The sequence below is a fragment of the Eleutherodactylus coqui genome, chromosome 2, assembly GCF_035609145.1.
Source record: "Eleutherodactylus coqui strain aEleCoq1 chromosome 2, aEleCoq1.hap1, whole genome shotgun sequence".
Classification (NCBI taxonomy): domain Eukaryota; kingdom Metazoa; phylum Chordata; class Amphibia; order Anura; family Eleutherodactylidae; genus Eleutherodactylus; species Eleutherodactylus coqui.
Window position 1 is genome coordinate 12227169 of NC_089838.1, and position 26791 is coordinate 12253959.

At 42.3% G+C, this 26791-nt stretch overlaps 1 protein-coding gene across 5 annotated transcripts in view; it reads left to right on the forward strand.

Moving 5' to 3' along the window:
• SCUBE1 (signal peptide, CUB domain and EGF like domain containing 1) overlaps window positions 1-26791 on the forward strand; it is a 298612-nt gene that overhangs the window by 155468 nt on the left and 116353 nt on the right. For 2 of the 5 annotated variants that reach the window (XM_066590365.1, XM_066590368.1), the window contains exons 5-6: window positions 13858-13983; window positions 20386-20502. In XM_066590365.1, coding sequence (XP_066446462.1) covers window positions 13858-13983; window positions 20386-20502 — 243 coding nt within the window. The remainder of the gene's footprint in view (window positions 1-13857; window positions 13984-20385; window positions 20503-26791) is intronic. The other 3 variants (XM_066590366.1, XM_066590369.1, XM_066590367.1) reach the window with 2 other exon arrangements.

The following is a 26791-nucleotide window of genomic DNA, read 5'->3' on the forward strand; positions in this document are numbered from 1 at the left end:
CCCACCAAATGTACAGAGTTTTTAAATGTTTTTCTATTTTTAGAAAGTTTAAAAAAGTTCTTAAACAAAAATTTCTTTCCATTGCCATAGTCTGAGACCTGTAACTTTTTAATTTTTTCGTCGATTGGTCTGTGTGAGTTTTCATTTTATTGCGGAGTGAGCTGTAGCTCGTATTATTACCATTTTGGGACGCATACATCTTTTTGATCACTTTTTATTAACATTTTTTGGGAGCCAGAATTCTAAAAAAAGAACCTAATTCTGACATTCTGTCTTTTGTTTTTTTGGCCTTCACCGTTCAGGATAAATGTTATGATATTTTAATAGCTCGGATTTGTGGAATTTTTTAATTGTCTAGTTTTTTTATAGGAAAAATGTGAAAATGGGGTTTTGTTTGAACTTTAAATTATTTTTATTAAATCTCTTTTTACGCTTTTATTTAGTCCCCATATACTTCAGTACAGCAGTAAATAGCAATTTTTGATGTTTCATTTCAAGCCCCGCCATGGGCATAACTTGAAAGTCATCTTTGTGGGGCAGCCTTCAGTAGGCTCCATGCTGCCATGCTATCCCACTAGCACCCTCTGATTGTGCCCGCCCACTGACTGTTTTTATGTGCGCTGTCGGCTTTGACCGCAGCACCCAGAGATAACTTTGATGGCAGTTACCAGCAGCTGTTATCATCATTCGCCGGTCCTGAAGTGGCTAAGGGGTTGTCCAGGACTTTTACTATTGATGGCCTGTCTTCAGAATACATCATCAATAGTTGATTGATAGGGTAGCTGATTGCTGGGCTCATTGTCCATGTGGACAGCACTGGAAGTAGTTGGTGCTATCAACATTGCTGTGGCCCAAGTTGGTACTGCAGGCACAGCTCTGATTGAGTTCAGGGGAAGCTGTGCCTGCATTACCAAACTGGGCTGCTGCAATGCAGGAGCGCTATCTGCTTCCAGCATTGTCTGCATTGACAGAGGGCCCAGTGATCCGAGCAGCGACCCCATTTTGAGGATAGGCCATCAATAGCAAAAGTCACTGCCAACCATGTGGAGTTTTATCATGCAGCGGTGTGGAGAGTATACAGAGAATGGTGTTATCTAAGAAAAACATCCAGAGAAAGAAGATGCTGTCAACGGAAACATCTCATCGATGAACGGGGTCAGGATGTCAAAAATTGTTCTGACGACTAGGTGCTGCCCGGTCAAGGAAACTATAGTGGAATACAACGCTGGTGCTCCAACGAACATTTGTAAATGTACAAGTCATCGTTCTTTAGTACAGATGGGCTATAACAGCAGACGACCAGTCCCAGCACCATTGTGTCTAAGACAGACAGGAAAGTGAGACTCCAGCGGCCAAGAGAGTGTAAGAATTAGATCACTAAGCATCTCGGTTCCCAATGTCACTATGTTGCATTGCCTTTTCGGTGGTAGGACACTCTGACATCTCATCCATGGGGATTCAGCGTCGGTGTTTCGTAGTTATTGTATCTGAGCATGGACAGTTGGTGCTGGTGGCCAACAAGGAACTGTGAGGGTGGGTAGTAAAGGGCCCAAGATAGTTCTCAGTCTCCAGGAACTCCAGTCTCAAGGAACTGTGAGGGTGGGTAGTGAAGGGCCCAAGATAGTTCTCAGTCTCTAGGAACTCCAGTCTCCAGTCTCAAGGAACTGTGATGGTGGTTAGTAAAGGGCCCAAGATAGTTCTCAGTCTCTAGGAACTCCAGTCTCCAGTCTCAAGGAACTGTGATGGTGGTTAGTAAAGGGCCCAAGATAGTTCTCAGTCTCCAGTTTGTCTGATGCCAAGTTAAGTGAAAATGGAGATTTGCTTTCCAAAAAAACCTGCAACGATCACAAAAAAATAGGATTTTTCAGTAGCCTCAAGTCAGGAACTCGTAGTAAATCAGCCACCGGAGAGCGCATCTGTATTAGTAGAAGATGTCGCCATCTGCATCATAATAAACGTGAGAAGCAGCTGAAGTTCACAACTTGTCAGTGTCTCGCAAATGGTCGATTTGTACTTGACACAATAAAAGTTTTAAAACTCCGTTTGATGTCCCGAAAGCTTATTGCATCAGATCAGTCATTCAAGCCCATTCTATTTGTGCCGCAACACTAGACCCTTTCAGCCACGTGAATTGTTTGTTTTACCATCGAGAAACTACAAAGCGCTCTCAGAGACATCGTCATTCTCAGTAAGAAAGGAGGGGGAAAAAGTTTCTTCAAAACCTTTTTTTTTTTTTTCCTCCCATCCCCTTTCTAAATAATTTTCCATTGATGAGGCTAAGAGCAGCTTTGCTCTGCTGTCCAGATAGACAAGATAATTGTTCTTGTTTTCCCACATTGACCGAGAGCTTGTAGCATTTCGGACGCCTTTAAGGAAAGTGATGCAGAAAATGTTATTGATGGCATCTCCATGGAAACCGCATCTTTAGAATAGCACAATCTGCCATTGTTGTGGATGGAAATAAAGAGTCTTTCCTCAAGGACAAATATGGTCTGTTCCTTGGTTTATCTGCACCCGTGAACTCTGTCTTGATGAAGGTTTCTACTCTCATCTTTAGAAAACAGCAGACCAATTGTAAACTTGGGAGAATAGGTCTGAGCCGTCAGCTAAATTTTACTAACACGTCACATAAAAAAAATAAAGTCTCCAAGAAATATAATTCCTTGAGGCTTCTCCATCAGAATAATATTCATCAGGTATCTTAATTTGGGAAAAGCTGTCTGACAACCCATATGGACATCATAACCTCTCCAACCAAGGTGTCACCTAGCATTCTACCTCACCTAAACCTCAAATTTGCTTAGTCATCCAACATGCATTCTGTGAGCTGCAGAGCTAGAACAATATTACTGAGGCCATGGTGTCCATCAACGGTTTCATTACTGTAGATTAGGCAGCAACAAGTATGGCGGTGCAACATGCAATGTAATGCCGAGATCTTTGTACACTATCCTACCAAAAGTATTTGGACCCCCCCTAACAGTAGAATGCATTGTGTCTGTTTTGCATGTCACGTCCTAAACCATGCTACATACCATGGAGACCATTGGAGCTCTCAGCCATAGTTTATGATGGGAACTACACGCTATACAGGTTATGCCGCTGCACACAAGCCGTCCATCACAAAGTGTAATGCATCAGATGGTCTACAGGGGTATAAAGAGTGTCGTCATTGGAGAAACCTTCTGAGATGTGATAAATCACGCTACTCCATTTTCAAATCAGATGGACAAACCTGGGTGTGGAGGATGCCTGGGGAACTCCACCAACAGTTAAGGATGGTGGAAGCTCCATTATGGCCTTGGTCTGTTGGGTGTAGTGACAAAACCATGAACATGGAGGTGTACCTTTACTGCACTGCCGACATCGTAGTAATAATCTGGGAACGGTCAGCCATACTTCCCACAGGACAACACGTCTTGTCACAAATCCAACGCTGTTTTATGCTGCTTTGAGGATATGGATTTCCACAATTAAACTGGCTGCACCCAACCTGAACATCTTTGGGGCGAACTGAAATTTCGGGTTATGGAATATGAATAGTATCCATCTTCTTCGAGAGAACTGACCATACTATTGCAGGATAAATGGAGGGAAATACCCACTGAAGTGTATCAGTCGTTAGTAGATAGTATGCCATTGAGAGTATCCAATGTCATTAGGGTCAATGGAGCCCCACTAAGTATTAACATATAACATAATATAAATACGGTACTACTTTTCATTCTTATTCATGTGTCTAATTACTTTGGATAGGATTGTGTATATCAGTAATCTCAGTATCATTCACTTCTTACACCAGATGCCCTTGTCCTGTTAGACTCATGCTATCTTTTATCGCTGACGAAACCTCCAGTATAACTGCAGCTTTTTTTCTTATGTTGCACCTTTGTTTTCTGTCTTCTCATGCCTCTGTCACCACTTTTGCAAGTTGCAGGTTTCTCATTCTTGACCCAGTTCTGATGCTGCTCCCAAAATACTGTAGGTAATCATTGGATTACCCAGGATCATAGATCGTATGGGACTTTTTCAGCATCTCTGAATGCAAGTGACGGGCGATGTACATGTCAGCGATGTCTATTGGGTGTTGCGCATCTTCAATTGCATGTGACTATATAATACTCTGAAATAGTCATACAACTTTAGTGCATTGCACACATTTTTATTCTGTCGCATGATCTGGATGCGACTTATCATTGTACAACCTCAGCTTAATATGTACTTTTCAATCACAGTCCAAGAAAACAGATCACTTAAAGGGGTTGTCCCGAGGCAGCAAGTGGGTCTATACACTTCTGCATGGCCATAATAATGCACTTTGTAATGTACATTGTGCATTAATTATGAGCCATACAGAAGTTATAAAAAGTTTTATACTTACCTGCTCCGTTGCTGGCGTCCTCGTCTCCATGGTGCCGACTAATTTTCGCCCTCCGATGGCCAAATTAGCCGCGCTTGCGCAGTCCGGGTCTTCTCCTCTTCTCTATGGGGCTCCGTGTAGCTCCGTGTAGCTCCGCCCCGTCACGTGCCGATTCCAGCCAATCAGGAGGCTGGAATCGGCAATGGACCGCACAGAAGCCCTGCGGTCCATGAAGACAGAGGATCCCGGCGGCCATCTTCAGCAGGTGAGTATGAAGACGCCGGACCGCCGGGATTCAGGTAAGCGCTGTGCGGGTGGTTTTTTTAACCCCTGCATCGGGGTTGTCTCACGCCGAACGGGGGGGGGGTTTAAAAAAAAAAAAACCCGTTTCGGCGCGGGACATCTCCTTTAATAATCTCACACCAAAAAGGGGTTTTATGAGATTGGAAAAATGTGGCTGCGTTCTTCCAAGAACAGCGTCACTAGTTTCTAGTGGTTGTTACTATTATTGCAACTCGACCGCTTTCAAGTTACTAGGGCTGAGCTGCAATACCAAACATAAGCCAAGGACAAAAAATGGTGCTGTTTTTGTAAAACAGTTGTCTCATTTTAAAGATGTCTCCCATTTGAAGGGGCCACCCCACCATTGCAACGCGTTTTGGTGGTATTTGTAGGCCATATGGATGTCATAGGAGATCCTCATTCCTCTACAGTAAAATATCGCTGTAACGCCACAGTTTCGCCGCAGCTTGTGGGCAACCATATGTCAACCCGGTGTCCAACAGTGTTGTAATATGTTGAGATGACAAGTTCTCCATGCTTTTCTGGAGATTGCGTTAAATAGAAAGTATGTTGACGTGTATGTTTGATGTATGTAGCAATGTCGACGCGTATGTTTGATCCTGGCCACCGAAAGAACGATGATGGGCAGATCAGAGCACCGAATCTTGTACACATATATGAACAGTGGGTCCGGAAAGTCTTCAGACCCTTTCACCATTATTATTTTACATTTTGTTATGGTACGGCCTTGTGCAGAAAAAAAAAATCAGTTTTTCCCCATCATTCTGTATTGAGTGCCCCATAATGATAAAGTGAAAACACAATGTTAGAAATCTTTGTAAATTTTCTTTTAAATGTAAAAACTAACATTTTGCATTGACATAGGTATTCACACCTTTTGGAATGACATTTGAAATTTAGCTCTGAGGGCCTCTTATTTATCTCGATCATCTTTGAGATGTTTCTACACCTTGATTGGAGTCACCTGCAGTAAATTCAGATGATTGGACATAATTTTTAAAGACACTACAATGTCTCACAGCTCACAATGCATATCAGAGCCAAAACCAAGCCATGAGGAGGAAAGAGCTGCCTGTAGAGCTCAGAGACAGGATTGTGTGGAGGCACAGATCTGCAGAAGCTACGAAAACATTTCTGCTCTGAAAGTTCCCAAGAGCCCAGCGGCCTCCATAATTTATAGATGGAAGATGATTAAAACAATCAGGACTCTTCTTACAGCTGCAAAATACAAGAAAACTGTGCTTCATTGCATCGCACAGCCGAGATGTGGATTTCAAAGGCAAAATAGAATAATCGGACCTGAGGGCGCTATCAGCACAACACACTGGAAAGCCTGGCAAAGAGAGCAGCAGCTATCCCAAACACAGCAAGGAAGGACTATCCGTAGGATTTCAGTGGAAGCTTGAAGTTAATAGGGGAGAGTTGGCGCCCCTTGACAGGAGACAAAAGAATCCAAAGATGTCTCTTATTGAAGCAACATGTTTCGGCACTGCATTAGCGCATTCATCTGGCTAATTGCACAAGTGTGCTAACTCTCCCCTGTTGTCTTCCTAGCGTTGGCTGACCCACCAGAATAAGTCATCATGGAGAAGAATCTTGGTAAGAGAGGTGACCAAGAACCCAATGGTCTCTCTGGTTGAGCTCCAAAGACCCTGTGTGCAGATTGGAGAAACTTCCAGTAGGTTGACCATCACTGCAGCCTCCACCAATTTGGGCTTCATGGCAGAGGGGCCAGCAAAAAAGTCTCTCCTCAGTAAAAGACACATGAAAGCCGCCTGGAGTTACCAAAAAGCACCTAAAGGACCCTCAGACCGAGGAACAAGATTCTCTGGTCTGATGAAAAAGATTGAACTTTTTGGCCCCAATTTAAAGCATTATGTTTGGAGGAAGCCAGGCGCCGCTTATCACCTGCCCAATACCATCCCTACAGTGAAGCATCATGCTGGGGGAGGGGTGACCGGTCAGGGTGGGTGGAAAGCTGAATGGAACAAAGTTCAGAGATATGCTTTATGAAAACCTGATCCAGAGCTCCGGGGACCTCAGATTGGGCAGAAGGTTCTCCTTCCAACAAGACAATGACCCTCAGACACAGCCAAGACAAAGCAGTGGGTGGGGGTCTGAGGGACAATTATGTGATGTCACGACTGGAGTCCGGACGAGTGGAAGACCCTAGTCCTACCCGCAACCCCTGTCCCTACCTACTTGCCCTCCTAGGCTAGACCCTAGGGCGACAACTGTGCGACAGTCCCTAGGCTCACTAGGAATGCGGGGCAGGAGTCAGACTTACAGACAAATACAGAAAAACAAACACAAAAGCAGGTCTGGCAATCCGGGTCGGTAACAGGGGAGAACGCGGTACAAGGGGTCAGACGAAGTCGAAGTGAGGTCCAAAGCAAGCGAGTCAATGCAGGGCATCAATTCAAGGTAACCCGGGTCTAGCTGGAGACCAAACATACAAGGTCAGAAGGAAACTGATCAGAACTCCTGCCCCAGCAGCTAATTGGGCCTGACAGCAGCAGAACCCAATCACAGGACGCTGGGAGAAACAGCCCCTGGCGCCTGCTAAAGACAGGCAGAGACAGAGCAAGCGCGCCCGGGTGTCATGGCAATGGGGACGCGGCGTGGGATGGCAGCTGCCGTGTCCCCAGCAACCCCGCTACCTAGGCACCTGCTCCCTGGGCCAGCATCCAGGATTACGTTGGCCAGGGGAAGTCACAAACATCGGGGCTCCCCTACGCAGCCCAGGTGATAGGACCAGCGGTGCGGGCACAAAGACCCCGAGAGCCGCTGGTCCTGACATGTGAATGCCCTTGAGTGGCCCAGCCAGAGCCCTGAACCCAGTCGGAACATCTCTGGAGATACCTGAGAATGGCTCCACAGGTGACCCCAACCAACCTGACAGCTTCAGAGGATCTGCAGAGAAGAATGGCAGAAAATCCCCAAATCCAGGGGTGCAAACCTTGTGTCATTCTACCAAGACGACTGGAGGCTGGAATCACTGCCAAAGGGGCTGCAACGAAGTACGGGGTGTGAATACTTATGTCAATGCAGAACGGTAGATGGTCTTTTTTAAAAGATTTACAAAGATTTCTATGATTCTGTTGTCTCTTTGTCATTATGGGGTGCTGAGTGCAGAAGGACAGGGAACAACGTGAAATCTTTAAAAAATTTGCACCAGACCACAACATAAGAAAATGTAAATAAAGTGAGAAGAAAGAAAAAAGTTTGGTACCGTGTTAGCCAGTAGAGCAAAATGGGATTGTTCTTAGCAGGACAAACCGAGGTATCAAATCTACAAGATTACGTGAAAGAGAACAACACATGACAACTGGCTCAGACTACACACAAGGGTGGTTTATAGTCTGCAACCATGCATGGAGACACATAGATCTGTATAGGAGCTGTATACAGAAAACGATAGACTACTTTTAATCGGCACTATTCACCTAAGCCTTGAGGAGTCTCATGATGCAATCCCTTGACATCATTTGGCTTGGAGGGTCATGACATGTTTATACTGATTGACCCCTTTAATAAAGACGTTAGCCCCTTTTACAATTGATGCTTCTCTGCCTGAAATTCTCCCATGACCCCGGAGTGCAGCATAAAATCAGGTTTTCCGTGGATCAGTTTCAGTGTGACTCCTCATTAGATGGGAAAATCCAGCGATCTGAGCGACTTCCAACGAGGTCGGCCATCGGTACTAGACTAGTCGGGGCCGGGATATCCCTGCCAACCGCGTGGGGTTTTCTTGTGTAGGGGTGTGAGAGTCTACCGAGAATTGTGTGGTCGAGGAAAAACATCCAGTGTGAAGAGTCTTGTAGATGGAAACAACTTTTCACCAAAAGGGGTCAGAGGAGGATGTCAGCAATCGTTCGGATGAACAGGCGCTGCACAGTCAATACAACGCTGGAGCTCCAACTAGCATGCCTGAACGCAAAACTCGCTGTTCCTTATCACTGATGGGATATAACAGCAGATGACTTGTCTCACCACCATTGTGTCTAAAAGAAACAGAAAGACGAAACTCCAGCGGGCAAAAGAGCACAAAAATTGGATCACTGAGCAGCGGAAAAACATCCCCTTGTCGTAGGTGACCATCTTAGCCTGTGACCATCACTGGACCACAATCCCTCTTTCTCCCCTTGCTGACATGATAAAGTTGTACGGTCTTTTAATCCTCCAGACAAGGTCCCGGGCTGAGGTGCAATGACAGATGTGCTTTTCCTGGCCTGCACACAGAGCAGGAGTATCCCGTGAACCTAAAATCACAATCCCATCTGCAGGGGATGATTGTATTGTTACCAAGGCTGTTTTATTTAGGAATTGAAAACATATGGACTTGCTGTGTAGACTTTAATTTGTTTATCTAGTGACATGTGACCGGTACAATCTATTCTATCATACATCCAGCATTAGGAGGGGTGCTGGAGATATCACTGACCTTCCTGGCTGTGCATTGCATCCCCCACAGCATATGCAATTGGTTTCATACTAGTTTCTCAGTAGAACTTGAATGCATCTTTATTAACTGTACCTTCACTTTGAGGACAAGTCATTTAATGGCGATGACTATTGGGCTCAGTTGAGGTTGATTGGTTTGTAAAATAAGTCAGTGCATATACATATGCAGTAACAAGATACATGTTTCAGCACTTATACACACTTACCATCTGACTCAAATTCCCCAACTGTTCTTATAATAACTACATAATAATGCAAGGTTTTTAATACACATTTTGATCAAAACACGTGGGCCCATCTGCCACGTCCATGTGAACCTTATTGGATGGGTACCTAACTCTAAAAGGTACCTCTCTTTTGGCGAAAGGCCTCTAAATAAACTGATGAAAAGCAGAATACCTGGCTGTATACTTTCATTGAAGCACCTGGAGCAGATGAATTATAGAGCGCGCAGTAAAAGTACAGACGGCCACTTCCACATAACAAAATACAAGGTTTGCACTTCTGAAAAGTAGATCAGCACTTGTGCACTTTTATTCAGTTATTAAATATAGCATGTATGAGCTCTGAAGCATGTGTTTCTTTTACTGTATTTGTAGCTTTTAGGCACCTTTGTATTTTATTTTTTTGTTGGAAGTGCTGACTTTGTTTTTTATGGTATGTGCATTTCTGTTGGAGTGGCTACCTGCACTTTTGTCATCTGTCCCAGGTGCTTCAGTGACAGTAAATAGCCAGATATTCTGCTTTCCCTGAGTTCACTTGAAGGCTTTTGGCCCAAAGAGAGGTGTCTTTTAACCCCTTCCAATCCAATTTGTATCCTGGTTTTCCTAGGGGGCTTACTCTTTTTCTGCCATTATACAACGGCGCTATATGCCGGCTAACGCCAGTACTGCATGAGGTGACACGTTGGATAGGTTCCAACAGCAGAGAGGCTGGCAATATACAGTAAGAGAACCCCGACGGACGTCTTCCAACATCGGAGCCGTACAGCCTTAAATCATAATGTCTTCAGAGGTCAGACAGTGGATTGGAAAGGGTTAAAGTCAGGTACCAATACAATAAGGTTGGCCTAGGAATAGAGAATGGGCCCACATGCTTTGATTAAAATGTGCACAAAATATCTTGCATTTTTATGTATTCAGTGCACATGCTTATGGTGATGGTGTATCCGGTACTGGTGTATCTTGTCGACATCGGAAGCTGGGGCTGACCGGCCTTAGCTGGAGTTGACACCCTCTGTCACACCTCTAGCTTCCGATTGGCTGATGGTCTGTCTGGATTTCCTCTATGGATTTATCCCTTGGCTGTGGCACGTAGGCTTTAGCACAGTGTATAACAGCCACAATATGGTGCTATCACAGGGGCTGAGGGGGTAGACCTGCTCATGGCCCCAGATGTTCAGGGCTGCTGTAGTGGGTGGTGCGTGGCGACTAAGGATTCTCGTTATTTGGCACCCGCTGAGGCTGTGCATCTGAGTGAGGCGGCAGGAAGTTGCTGGGCTGAGCACCGACATTTAGGCAGCTAGCGCAGTTTATGCGTCTCTGTGAGCGTGCGGGGAGAATGTGTAGTGAGGGAGATGTAAGGAGATGCAGTGTCACAGCAATGTTTGCGCTGGAGCCACAGCGAGGACACAGAGCGCCGCAAAGGGGACATGGGAGCAGGGACACTGAGCACTTCGGATCCCCTCAGTGGTCATGTGAGAGTGCGGGCAAGTGTAGCACACCAGCAGGGATCGGTGAGTGCATGGCAGCAGCTACCAGGAGACGCTGCCAGCCACGATACCCTAAGCGAAGATGTGAGGGTGGCGGGAAGTGTATTAGCATACCAGCCAGCGTGCCTTAGGTTAAAAGAACACGCTGCCAGCAGCTCTCTGAGAATCACTGCAGCCGTGCAAACAAAGGCAGATACTAGGGCACAGACTTACACCTCCAGTGTCTGATCATGGAAGGCCATGGGGTACACTGACAACCCCCTGCAGCGTCTCATCATCCAACAAGCCCATCGGCTACACTGAGAACATCCTGTAGCCAATCAGCAACTGGGGGCATTACCTGGCTGTCAAACAGCCTAACCCTTGTCTCCACCCATCATTTCCGGTGGAGACAAGATACATCAGTACCAGTTTTTTCCTGCAGGAAAGGAATACAGCCTATATTGGTCTTATTCCTTTTTTCCAAGAGTGGTGAAAACCTGTTCAGGGATCCCCTTTCCCAAAATCCTACAGCAATAGCATACAAGGGCGAAGTGAATTAAAGTGACCCTCCAGTCCCAGGGCAAAATTTGTCCCAGGACCGGAGAGGGAGAGTGGTATTACAGGTGGTTAGGTGTAAGGAGATGTTAACAATTACCAGGAGGGAGCTACATTTTATTTTTTGCCTTCTCTCCTCAGTGTATAGATATGAGTATTGTTGCTCATTGTGATTGGCCAGGCAATAAAATGAAGCTGATTTTTCACAAAATTGCATTGTCATACCCTATTTTTAGTAAAAATCGACCGTGAATTTTTTTTACAAGTAAAAACAGAAGGGAGTGAACTGTGTGTGTCTCCTTTTTCTATGGATGTGGTTCAGTTGCTAGCACTGTTGCCTTTCAGTGCTGGGGTCCTAGGTGCAAATCCCATCATCATAACATCTGCATGGTATTTGAAACGCCTCCAGACATTGTCCTAGGTCAGATTTGAACCTACAACTCCAGCAGTGCAAAGTAGCAGTGCTGACAACTGAGCCACCACAGTTCTTCCCACTCCAGAGGAAGAGAAGATGGAGAAGAATAATAAACACGAAGAGAACATACAAACTTCATGCAGATGTTGTCCATAGTCATTAACTTAGAACCCCAGTGCTACAAGCCAATAGCCACTGAGTCACCAAACTTTTTTTCTTTTTCCTCCTCCTGCTTTTTCTTTTCTGGAGGAGGAGAAAAATAAGAAGGGAAATGAATGGCGATCTTCTTATTTTTCTTCATCTCCTTCCCCTTGTCTTCTTTACCTTCTCCTCTTCCTTCTTCTGCTACTATGCTTTCTCCATATTTTATTCTCCTTCACTTTCTTCTTATTCTACTTCTCCACTGAAGGAGGGGGAGGGCGAAGAAAAAAGAGGAAGAAGGTGAAGGAAAAACAAGAAGAAGGAAGGACAAGCATGGTGGTTCACTTGTTAGCACTGTTGCCTAACTGGAGTTCTAAGTCTAAATCTGACCAATGGCAACATCTGGATGGCATTTTCATGTTCTCTTTCTGTTTATTCTTCCTGTTCTTCCCCTCTACAGCAGTACAGACAAGTGTGGTGACTCAGTTGTTAGCACTGCTGCCCTGCAGAGCTGAAGTTGTAGGTTCAAATCTGACGAATGACAACATCTGGAGGGGAAGGGGTTATGTTCTCTCTGTGATATTTCTGCTGTTTTTTCTCGTCTGGAGCAGAACAGCTAAGTGTGGTGGCTCAGTTGTTAGCGCTGCTGCTTTGCAGTGCTGGCGTTGTAGCTTCCATTATGACCAACAGCAACATCTGGATGAGTTTCTTTATGTTCTCTTTGTATTTATTCTTGTTATTCTTTACGCCCAGAGCAGAATGGACAGTGTGCTGGTTCAGTTGTTTGCACTACTGCTGACCAAGGCCAATATCTGGATGGAGTTTTCCAACGTTCATGCAGATGTTGACCTTAATGGGATTTGAGCCTTAGAGCTCAGCACTGAAAGGCAGGAGTGCTGATGAGCCACATCCCTAGAAAAAGGAGTACATACATACGCATACACACCTGTACACGTTATTGAATCGGATTTTTACTCCCACCAATTTCAATGGAAGTCAGAATCGGCCTTCTCAATTCCGAATAATTTTTAGAAAATTGGATTGGCTACTGCCGACCCGAATATTTCATTACTCGTTCACAAGGAGACAACATTGCCTTTTTTTCAGTCTAAAGTACTATGTTACATGAGTACTCTGGACTGGCACTTTGACTGGTTAGTGGTTACAGTTGTTTCCAATGGTTCAATTTTGGTTGATAAGAAGACATCAGTAAACTTGTCAATAGAGATGAGCGAGCATTGTCCTTAGCGAGTACCTGCCCGCTCAGAAGAAAAGGTTCGGGTGCCGACTGGGGGCGGGGAGCGACGGAGGAGAGCGGGGAGGAACGGAGGGGAGATCTCTCTCTCCCTCTCCCCCCTGCTCCCCCCTGCTCACTCCCGCAACTCAACACTCACCTGCGCCGGCACCCGAACCTTTTCTTCCGAGCGGGCAGGTACTCGCTATAGACAATGCTCGCTCATCTCTACTTGTCAACCTTTTTGGCTTTCTCTGTGGTAAAATGGAGATGTGATATGGGATCTAGTCACTGTGCCTTATATACTTGTTGAATTTGGTTACCTTTTGTGACAATTATGTTTTCATCATCCCTCTATATGAAATAGATTGAGAATCACTGATTTGCATAGGGAGAGACCTGTCGATCAAACTGAGCCAGGCGGGAAGAAGCTGGAAGGGCGCCACCCAGTGGACATTTCTCTCTGTGTCTGGCTCTTTTCAAAACTATGTTTTTTCTGTAAACTCTGCTGAATAAATCATAGTTCTCTGTAATGTGAGAGCTTGTCAGTGTTTTAATCTGCCAGCAGTTAGTCCGGCTTGAGTCTGCTGACTGGTGCCCTTTAAACCTTGATTCCACTTTACTTATATGGGGATGACAAGCCAGATTTCTTCGAACTTCCTTCCCTTGATGTGTTTTTTTGTTTTTCACAGAAGGCATGAACTGTATGAACAAAGACCACGACTGCGCCCATATCTGCCGGGAAACGACGAAAGTAGGAGTGGCATGTGAGTGTCGTCCAGGCTTCGAACTTGCAAAGAACCAGAGGGACTGTACATGTAGGTAGCTGATGTTTTTTACTTCATATATCCCAATTCCTCAGTCCAGTATCCATGCTAAGGGCATCCCCATGCCGCTATCACTGGTGGCCAGGATTATGGAAACAGTCAAAATGCCCATTTTATTATTTTCTCATAACTTTCTTATAAATGAATGATAGTTGCATAAACAGTGTAGCGCAGCGGTCTACACTGTTTCTGCATCCCAGAAGTTACGGCAGTTTCTGTAATCCCAGCCAGCGGTGGCTGTAGAGGCAAGTTAGGGCAGGGTCAGTGGACCCCTGTGTTGGAGATAGGTGTGGATCCCAGGGATAGGACCCATATCTGTCAGACCTTATGCCGTTTCCTGTGGAATCGAACACTTAAAGGGGTTGTACCAAGATTGCCCTTTATCAACTACCCACAGAATAGGTGGTACAAGTTTATTCAGTGGGGGTCTCATCGTTGACGCCCTCACCAATCCAGAGAACAGGGTCACATGTTCCACTATTCTCATCATTGAAGGCTTGCTGGACCCACATGCAGTGATGTGGAGATCGAATGATGGTTGCACATGTGTATCTGCACACCATTCTTTTTAATGGGGTTGACAGAAATCACTGAGTACAAATGCTCGGCTATCTGCGGCAGAACCATTGAAGATAAATGGAGTATGCGCAACAGTCGGCCAATCCATTCTATCTCATCCTCCCTGCGGATGTTCTTGGGATCAGTTGGGGTCTCAGTGGTGGATAGGCAAACTAAAGTGAGTCTTTGTACAATCCCTTAACCCCATCAGTGGCAGTCCCGGAAATTTTCTGTGACTAGCTCCACTGCCCAGAGTAATATAGCCCACAAGATTTCCGGGCTATGTTTCACGATGGGACCAAGCAGAACACAATGCCATAAGCTGTGGCATTGTGTTTTGCACACACACCACCTGCACAGTCCCACACAGAACCAGTGCAGGACTTTCCGCTTCTTTTTTTGAACTCCTGCACTATTTACATGTTGCCATGGAGACCATTGGCTTGTCAGAAGCCGACTGATGGTCCCCGTGGCAGGGAGAGCTGGTGATCAGCTGTCAGATGATAGCCGAGCACCAGCTCTTACAGCGGAGAATGGAGAAAACCTCCGATCTCTGCTGTTTAACCCTTTACATGCCACGGTCTGTGCGACTGCAGCATGTAAAGGGCTAACAAAGGGAGGGGGCTCTCTCTGTCACCATTGGACCCCCTGCAATGTGATCAGGGGGTCCTGATGGGTCTCTGTGGCATACAGAGGCTTGAATATAGCCTCCAGGTCTGCCAGCTAAATTAGGCTATGACGCTCAGACTCAGACTGTCTGAGCATCATAGCCTCTCTAATACCCTGCTATGCCTCAGCATAGCAGAGTATTATAAGAATAAAAAAAATTATTATGCAAGTCCCCTAAAGGAACAGAAATTTTTAAAAAGTTAGAAAAATAAAAAAAAACTAAAAAATTATAAAAAAACAAACGCCAGAACCCCACCTTTCTCCCTTTTATTTTGTAAAAACTAAAAAATTTAAAACAAAATTACACATGTGATATCCCTGCGTACGTTATGACCCAGAGAAGGAAGATAGTACATTATTTAATCTGCCAGGTGCACAGCATGGAAAAAAAATTTGAAACGTGGCAAAAATAGCTAATTTAATCTTACCATACAAAAAAAAGAATAGAAAGCGATCGAAATGCTGCACGGATCAACAAATGGTAATAATAAAAAGTACAACTCATCCCACAAAATAAACACCCTTACACAGCCCCGTTAGTAAAAGAATTAAAATGCTAGGGGTCTTTGAATGCAGCGATAAAAAAATAATCTTTTTTTTAAGTGGGAAAAAGTAGCGAAAAAGAAGAAAACGATTACAATTTGGTATTGGCATAATCGTACCGGCCTGTAGAATTACTTTAATACATTATTTATACTGCTCAGGGAATGCAGTGAAAAATAAAAAAACATGCCAGAATTACAGATTTGATTAATCTTGCCCCTAGAAAAAAATGGAATAAAAAGCGATCAAAATTTTACAAGTTCCCAACAGATAAATGAAGACTGGAAATCATCCCGCAAAAAACACGGCCTTCTAGAGCTCTGGCAATGGAAAAAAAAATTAATGCGGCTCTAGGAATGTGGCGACACAAAAGCAGACTTTAGGGGAAAAAAAATGTTTTCAATGTACAAAAATAGCAAAACATAAAAAACTGTATAAACTCGGTATCGCCGGGATCATGTGACTCAGAGAATAACGTTATCACACTATTTATTCCGCACGCTGAACGCCGTAAACATGGAATCCAAAAAAGAAATGGCAGAATTTCTTTTTTTTCCACCAATCTCCCTACAAATTTTTTTACAAAAGTTATGCAATACATTATATATACCAATAAAGGATGCCATCAAAACGTACAACTTGTCCCGCAAAAAACAAACCCCCATATGGCTGTGTCAGTGGGGAAATGAAAAAGTTACGGCTCTTGGAACGCGACTGCAAAATTAGTTGAAATTAAATGATTGGCCCATTTAAAAAACCTGCCCTGGTGGGTCTGACGGGGGGGGGGGGGGGGGGGGTAAGAAACCCACCACTGAAGGGGTTAAAGGTCCTTTTACATGGCTCAGTTTGAGCCAAATACCGAGCGGCAAGCAACAAGATCGGCACTTAATAAAAGCCTTTACACAGGCCAATGCTCTTTGCATTGCAGATAAATGATTGTTAGTGCAGTCGTTACTATTGTCAGCAGCACACCCCCTGTTCATATGATGGGGAGAGGTGTTGCCGATGATAGCAGATGCAATCAGCCGTCAGCAAGCAGCTAGCCTTGTGATGGGGCAAACAAACATTCCTGCAGATGATCTTGCTGATCAGCGGCCTGTGTAAATGGGTCTTTACTGTCAGGTTTTCCCACAGACTACAGCTGATCACTGGGGGTCCCAGCAGGAGGACACTAAAACTTATTGTCAATGTCCCTTCTGAGAAGTAAGGATTGCCCAAAGCCTGGAAACCCTTTAAGAAAAATTCAGTTGGCCATTAGCTTGCTGGCATTCCAGTCTGAACCTTGCTTGTTATCATGGTAATATTAGCTTCTTTGCCTTTGAAATCCATTCGCTCCACATTCCTGGCTCTCCATCTACATTTTAATGAGTCATATTTGTATTAAATGCCTTATCTTACATGATCGCGCTTACAGATAATCATGAAGCATCACAAGATGCAGCCCCAGGTGAATGATAATTGATCTAGCCAAAGATATGGCGTTTGATGTTCATAATCATTAGAATAACCTGCCTTAAAATATAATAATAATCATTATTTATATAGCGCCAACATATTCCGCAGCCCCTACTGGACCGGGGAACAGAAACAAGACCACAGTTACATTTATTAATCAGCTGATGGAAACAGTAGGGGTGAGGGTCCTGCTGTAACGAGCTTACATACTACAGCTAATGGGTGGATACAGAAGGTAAAGTGGGTTGTAGATGTGCACGGTATGGCGAGGTGGAGAGTGAGGGATGCTATACACATAGACAATGATCAGAGTTAAGCCATGTGGTGGCTGAGTCTGTGTGACTGCAGGGGGTGGCTGGCAGGGATTGCAGTCAGTAGGTCAGGGAGCATGTTATCAGGTGGAGTACCGAGGGGTTTGGTTTAGGAGATATGGTATGCCTCCCTGAAGAGGTGCGTTTTTAGAACAAGTTTTGCATGTCGGGCATTGCCCGAATAGTTTTAGGTAGTGCGTTCCAGAGGACTGGTGCTGCTCTGGAGAAGTCTTGGAGGTGGGAATGAGAGGTTCATATTAAAGACGCACTTAATCTGATTTCGTTGGCGGAGCGGTGGGCGCGGCTGGGTGGTGGATTAAGATGATGGAGGCAATGTAGGGCAGCACGGTGGTGTGGATGAAGGTGGAGGGCTTTGTGGATGAAGGTGGCAAGTTTGAATTGAATTCTATATTTGACGGGCAGCCAATGCAGTTACTGGCACAGGGCAGAGGCGTCCGAGTAGCGGCTGGACAGGAAGATGAGCCTGGCTGCCGCATTCAGGATGGATTGGAGAGGGTAGAGTCTGGTGTAGGGGAGGCTGATCAGCAGCGAGTTGCAATAATCGAGCTGAGAGTGGATGAGAGCAACAGTGAGCATTTTTAGCGTGTCTTCAGTGAGCAAGGGGTGGATTCTTGCAATGTTGTTGCGGTGCAGGTGACACATTTGGGAAAGGAATTGGATATAGAGGGTAAAGGAGAGATCACAGTCGAATATAACCCCAAGGTAGCGGACGTGCTGGGAGTTATGGTGCCACACACTGAGATGGAGATGTCAGTATGAGGTCGGTTAGTAGAGGGCGGCAAGACCAGTAGGTCAGTTTTTGAAAGACACAGTTTTAGGTAGAGAGAGGACATAGTGTTAGAGACAGTGGACGACAGTCAGTGGCATTCTGAAGGAAAGGTGCAGAGATGTCATGGGAGGAGGTGTATAACTGGGTGTTGTCAGCGTAGAGGTGGTACTGAAAGCCAAATCTACTGATGGTTTGTCCAATAGGAGCCGTGTCAATGTGCTAGAGGAGGGGGCTGAGGAATGAGCCCTGGAGGACTCCAACGGCAAGGGGAAGAGGAGGGGCGGTAGAGCCAGCAAAGCAGACGCTGAATTAGCATTCAGATAAGTAGGAGGAGAACCAGGAGAGAGCAGTGTGCTTTAGGCCGACGGAGCAAAGCATCCTGAGGAGGAGTTTATGGTCAACAGTGTCAAATGTGACAGAGAGACCGAGGAGGATGAATAGGGAGTAATCACCTCTCGACTTGGCCATGAGGAGGTCGTTTGACACTTTAGTCAGGGCAGTTTCTGTCGAGTGTAGAGGGCGGAAACCGGACTGTAGGGAGTCAAATAAGTTTTATGTTTGTGTCTTCAAAACATAAGGGTCTAGGTGATAAAGTAGAAGATTATCCCATGATACCAGGCTCTTACTTCATCCAGTTTGGCACCAGTAGGATGCTAGGTTGCAGACAACAGGAGGTCTCCGATTTGTCACCAGTCGCAGCTGCTGGTAACAGGACCTCAAAGACTAGGTCCATCTCATTATAAGTTGGCTGCCTATAGGATTAACTTTCCATTCTGACAATCAGTCTCTTTAATCTACATCACTCTGCTATATATATCCTCACACCTAATCTTGCGAGAACTAGTCTAACCTGGCGCAGTGTCACCGACACACACACAGATTTTTAACGCTACAGGCATCGGTAAAATATCAACAGCAAAAATAGAAATGTAAAGGGTTTGTATGGTTAGTATATGAAATTATAAATTTTCACCCATCCATTAGATAAGTGAAAAGTGATAGATCGTGGAGGTCCAACCGCTGGGACCCCTACCGGTCCTGGGAATGGGAGTAGTGCATAAGTAATCCTGGACTATGAAATAGGGGGACATGCGCCTGATGCTCCTCTGATTCACCAATTTTGCGTCCCGTTTTCATTTTTCCAAGATGGCCAACACAGTCTTCAGATTACCTGATCCCCATAGTGCATTGGTAGTGTTAGACTACAAATGCACTTTACTTGCTATCTGATTGGCCAGCACTGCTCACATGATCAGAGCTGGCCAATGAGAGAGCAGTGCACAGTGTGCAATAGGTAGCTAGATAATTGCAGTAGAAATTTTGTTAGGTGAAAACAGGATTCCGAACTGGTTGTATAGAAGACAGACAGCAGATATTATACCCATCCCCCTGCACTCCATTGTCAAACTGAAGCTGATATTCAACTCTTACACAATGAATAAATTGACAACTGGGCTTTAGCAGCTGTGGGCATGTTGATGCATAATGTGACACTGTCCAATTAGTGCTGACTGAGTAGGGACACACCACTCTGATAGAATGGTACCACCTAGTTGTCCATTTATTCACAAAATTCTAGGAGGGAGAACAAAGTAAGGGCACAGTGAAAAGATGTCTTCGAAGTGTTATTTCACATGAATACAAGTATCTAAAACAGCTCAGTCCCATTTACTTGAATGGAAGTGAGCTGTTATATAAGACACAGCCGATAAGAGTGGACATTCACACACGTTGCTGTCAGACATGGCTGCTGGGAGGCCTCATTTACGTACATGAGCTCCTTCCGGGATCGTTAAGTCATGTCTGGTCATTATTCATAGAATATATGCCCTAATGATATCCCTTCCATGCAACACAATCCGGCTAATGATCTGTCCCGATAGTTTCAATCTAATGTATGTACTGTATGTTTTAATTGTGTCACTGGCTACCTGCGACGTAGACGTGGCGTCCGCGAAAGGAACAAGCTGTACTAGGATATTAGATCAAGTTGTTCTCCTTTTTTTTAATTGATTTTCCATTAACATTTTTGTTTATTTTTGCATATGTATTTTTGGGTCTAAATAGTAACCTGTAATTACGGAAATGGAGGCTGTCAGCACACCTGCGACGACACAGACACAGGCCCCGTGTGTGGCTGCCACCAGAAATATGCCCTTCACTCAGACGGTAGAACGTGTATTGGTAAGTTCCCACGAGGGCTTTAACTGTGTGACTAACCCCTTGTACTACATATGATTTCTTTTAGGAGACAATTGCCATCGTAGAACAAAAATTTAATTATTGGAATTATAATAAAGGGGTTTTCTTGGCATAGACAACCCCTTTAAGGTGAGCGCCACCATGGTGCTGATTTTTCCTGCGGTAGTTGGCATCGAAGTTTCATTTACCCTGCAGCGGCCGCTGCAGGGGAAACGTAGTATTACATATGGGCTTTCATTTGACCAAGTAATTCTATGAATGGACCAAGTGACTGAATTCATTGGATTATAACTAAATTCTGAAGAATCCAAGGTACAGATAGAAAAAAAATATGCTTAAAAGGCGTCCAGTGAATGATCTGGATACAAGATATGAAATAACATTCCGACTGGTACTTACTTGATGAAAATCAAAAGCTCCCCCATCCGTGCTCATAGTAAACAGCTTAATTCCAAGTAGACCGGGAAAGAAGGGGAAATCCAAACCCGGGATTATTGAGAAGGACCATAAGGTGTATACATCCAGATGAAACGCGTTTCGGAGGATACAGATATATACATACATGCCATTAAAACATACTAGTGCCTAGTAACTCGCTTAATGGACTACATTATTGGTTTAATGATAGTAGCGGTAATAAACCACATGCAAGGCAGAAACCATAGATGACTATGAGGATATCAACAGTAAGTACCACAACTGGGCTGTCACAGCTGGAAGTGTGTCACCGGAAGTTGCCTCAATGATTGCCATCATGCCCAAGGTGCCACGACCGGAATTACGTCATTGAGATTACAGACAAGCGCTAGGTCCACCATGGGATAGGAAATAGTTCATCACATGGGTGTATTACCAAGGACTGTAGCGCAAACTTTATGGCAATGCATTGCAAAATGCAGGAAGTTACTTAATTAAATGTGTTCAGTCAAAATAACATAAAATTATATTTCAGGATAACACATATATAAATAGTGACATACAGCAGAGCTAAAGAGGCTTAAAGAGGTTGTCCAGCTCTATTGATAGCCCATCCGCAGTATAGGTAATCAATAGTAGATCGGCGCGTGTCTGCCACCTGAGAATCCCGCAAGTTAGCTGTACCAGCGTCCTTGCAAACTGAGACGGTTTCTGCAGGAAGCAGACAGCTCCGTTTTAACTGCAGTGACCAGGCTTTGGTTACAGGCTGAGTTCCCATGAAGTGAATTGGAACTTTGTCTGTAATGCCAAGTTTTGCCACTGCAGTGAGAATGGAGCTGTCTTCTAACTGCAGAAACCTAAGGATAGGCCATCAATAGTTTATAATTGGACAACGCCTTTTAAACTCTTAGTGATCACCAATACAGCTTTTACTGACCTCATTAATGGGCTTTAAACCTGCATATACATCTTTTTAAGGCGGTGGCTTGCCAAGCTCTGCTGTAATTCTCAGAATGTGCCAGAATTTCTATTTTTCTTTTGTTCAGCTCCCACAAAATGCAATAAGAAGCAATCCAAAAGTCATATGTACCTCAAAGTGGTAAAAATAAAAACTATACCTAAATTTAAATAAAACCTCACTGACCTCGGTTGCTGTAAAAATAAAAATGTTACCGGTCTTGGATACAATGATGCACAGTCAATTATTTTCCGTGCGTGTTTAGAACACCATTCTGATGTATGCTGCTTGAAGAAGGAAGTTGTCCCACATGCTCCGAAACGCGCTGCACTGTATGGATGTATATACGTTGTGGTCGCTCTCAATAAATCTTGGTTTGGATTTCCTTTTCTTTCCATGTCCATTTGGAATTGATTTGCTTCCTGCGGACACAGATGGGAGGCTTTTGATTTTCATCAGCCCCCTTTTTGAAGTAACTACAATTTAGAATATTATTTGATATCTTCTCTTACCCAGACCCTTTCCTGAGCGCCCTTTACACACATTATTTCCATATATAACTTGTCTTGTAGACAACAAGACCGGCTGGTACTTTGGAACATGTTTTTGTGACCTTCTGTTGTGGATGTCTTTGTTGAGCGAGGATTCTCAGGTCACCTTCACAAATTATTCCTCACTTGTCCGGGACCTTAGGTGAGGACTATCTGGCCTCACCAGTTGAGATACAACATAATTTTTCTTGGCTTTGTATGGGAATGTTTAACTGACCGTTTTGCCTAATACACTGAATTCTGAAGAAGGGATTTCCATCATTCATAGTAATGAAATATTTGCTGTTTTGGCTCCCATTCAAGTTCTGGTCGATTGAGTAATCAATGTGCGGCTTCTTGATTACAATCTTACATTTTAATTCTCTTGCCTGCTATTTGCAGTTCTTGATAATCACAAGTTGCACTACTGTACCAGTCCCACCGTGCATTGTAATTAGAGGTACGGTAAACACATAGCTGTGTGATTTCGCAGAATGGATCTCATTAGTGGGATGCAGAGTTATGTTGGAGGAGGAGAAAGTAAAGTTTTAGAGAATAAGGAAATAATAACTGTGATAGATAGATGACAGATGATAGATAGATAGATAGATAGATAGATAGATAGATAGATAGATAGATAGATAAAGAAATAGATTGATATGGGATAGATACGTATAAATATGAGAGATAGATAGATATAAGATATATAAATATGGGATATAAGATAGATAAATTAATTGATATGTGATAGATACATATAAGTATGAGACAGATAGATATATATGAGATAGATAGAAAGATAGATATGAGATAGACAGTTAGATATGAGATAGATAGATAGATAGATAGATAGATAGATAGATAGATAGATATGGAATGGATAGAGAGATATATATGAGATAGATAAAGAGATAGATTGATATGAGATAGATAGACAGATAGATAAATATAGAATAGATAGAAAGATAGATAGATATGAAATAGAAATAAGAAACATAGATATGAGATATAGCTAATTAGATTGATATGAGATAGATACATATAAATATGAGATAGATAGATATAAGATACATATAAGATAGATAGTGATGAGATAGATAGATATATAGACATGGGATGCAGAGAGAGAGATATGAGATAGATATAAGATAGATAGATATGAGATAGATCGATAAATGGACATTAGATAGATAGATAGATAGGAGAGAGAAATAAGATGGATAGAAACATATGAGATAGATAGATATGAGCTAGATATGATATAGAAACTAGATAAATACATATAAATATGAGATGGAAACATAAAAATGAGATAAAGAGAAATGAAATAGATATGAGATAGATAGAGAGAGAAATATGGGAGAGATAGATAGATGTGAGATAAATGAATATGAGATAGATGTGAGATAAATGAATATGAGATAGATGGATAGATATTAGATAAATAGATATGAGATAGAGAGATAGATATATATGAGATAGATAAATATTAGATAGAAGGATGGATGGATAGATAGATATTAGATAGACATCAGATAGATAGATATGACATAGATAGATAGATAGATTGATATGAGGTAGATAAATACATATGAGATAGATTGATAGACAGATAGATATGAGGTAGATAGATAGAGCGATAGACATGAGATAGACAGATAGATATGAAATAAATAGATAGGTATTAGATAGATAGATAGATAGATATGAGCTAGACAGAAATGAGATACAGATAGATAAATGAGAGATAGCTAGCTAGATAGATAGATATAAGCTAGATAGATAAATATGGGATAAATAAATATGAGATAGATAGAAATGAGATACAGATAGATATGAGATAGACAGATTTGAGATAGATAGAAAGATAGATATGAGATAGATATCAAATAGATAGTTATGAGAGATATTCAGATATACATAGATATGAGATAGATATTAGATAAATGGATACGAGATAGATAATTAGATATTAGATAGATATATATATTAGAGCGATAGATATGAGATAGAAATGAGATAGATACACTTGCGATAGATAGAAAGATAAATAGATATAAGATATATAGAAAGATAGATAGGTATAAGATAGATAGATACATATAAATATGAGATAGATATGAAATAGATAGATAAATATGAGATAAATACATAGATATAAGAAAGATAGATATGAGATAGATAAATAGATTTGAGATATATATATCTGAGATAGATATTAGATAAAAAGATATGAGATAGATAGGTATGAGATAGAGAGAGAAATATGAGATAGATACACTTGCGATAGATAGATAGATAGATAGATAGATAGATAGATAGATAGATAGATAGATAGAAGATAGACAGATAGATATGAGATAGAAAGATAGATAGATATGACAAAGATAGATAAATATGATGTAGCTAGATATGACATAGATAGATATGAGCTAAAGAGATAGATAGATATGAGATAGGTAGATAGATATGAGATAGATAGATATAAGATAGACAGATAGATATGAGCTAAAGATATAGATAGATATGATATTTATATGATAGATAGATATGAGATAGATATAAATATGAGATAAATAGATAAATATGAGATTGATAGATAAATAGGTATCAGATAGACAGGTGGATAGATATGAGATATATAGATAGTTATCAGATAGACAGATTAGAGATAGATAGATATGAGATAGATATCAAATAGATATTAGCTAGATATCAAATAGATATTAGATAAATATGAGATCGATATAAGATAGATAGATATGAAATACATCTTAAATAGATAGCAATATATGAGATAGCTAGATATGAGATGCATAGATATGACATAGATAGAGAGATATAGATATGAGATAGATACATAGATAGATATGAGATCGATAGATAGTTCTGAGAGATAGATATGAGATAGTTAGATATGAGCTAGACAGAAATGAGATGCAGATAGATAGATATAAGCTAGAGAGATAGATAGATAAATGTGAGATAAATAAATATGGGATAGATAGAAATGAGATACAGATAGATATGAGATAGATAGATTTGAGATAGAAAGAAAGATAGATATGAGACAGATAGATATGAGATAGATATATAGATATCAAATAGATAGTTATGAGATAGAGAGATATTTAGATATATATAGATATGAAATAGATAAATAGATATGAAATAGATAGATAGATATGAGATAGATAAGAGATAGATAGATATTAGATATATAGACAGAAAAATAGATAGATATGAGACAGTTATGAAATAGATATGAGATAGACAGATATGAGGTAGATAGATATGAAATAGATAGAGAGATAGATATAAGATAGACTGATAGATATGAGATAGATATTAGATAGATAGATAGATGTTAGATAAATATGAGATAGACAGATATGAGATAGTTAGAGAGAGAGATGAGTGAGATAGATATGAGATCAATAGATTTGAGATAGAGAGATAATGAGATATGAGATAGATAAATAAATATAAGATAGATATGAGATTAATATGAGATAGATAGATATGAGATAGATAGATATGAGATAGATCAATTGATCTTAGATTGATATGAGATGGATAGATAGATAGCTATATTAGATAGCTAGATATGAGATAAAAATTAGATAGATGGAGGGTACAACAGATATTCACAACAACACTGCAGTCACTTTCAAAAGAAAGTCTGTCTAGCAATGTGGGTAAATAATAGTTGCACCCTCAACTGGTGCAGAGTGGTAAATCCCACATGGGGAGCCCACCTGCACCTGTTGTCCGAGTTTGCTTGTAAAGATAATCTTTCCCGTCCGATCTCCAGGGGTATTGGTGGTGCGTCCAGGAGGGTGCAAAGTCAGTGTGGTGCCAGGGGTCTCAGTAAAAGCAATCCAAATAAAGGAAAAAAATCTCTGCGCTCCTTGGGTACGGGTTTTAGGTTGCAATGAATGACCGGCTGCTGCGCAATATTGTCAACCTATTTTTATTGAACTTCTGGCATACATCGCGTTTTGCGTGTTGTAGCGCCTTTTTCAAGTATATATTCAATAAATCAAAGTAACACAATTATATAGAGCCATAGTGTACTCACATTCCGTCCTAGACCAGACGCCGGCTGTGTGACCTAATTTGGTGGCAGGGGGATTCTCCTCTGTGTTTAGTCATGTGGGGCGGCAAGTGGAACGCAACGTGCGTTCCATTTGGACACTTCTTTGAACGAGATGACGTCACGGCTACATACTGGTCGGCCATAACAACGGATGTAACAATTTCTTATATATTTATATCTCGTCATGCTCATCACTCGGGCCATCAAGGTCCTGAGTTTTTTTCCTTTACGAAAGAGACAATATACCTCTTTATATAAATTACTACA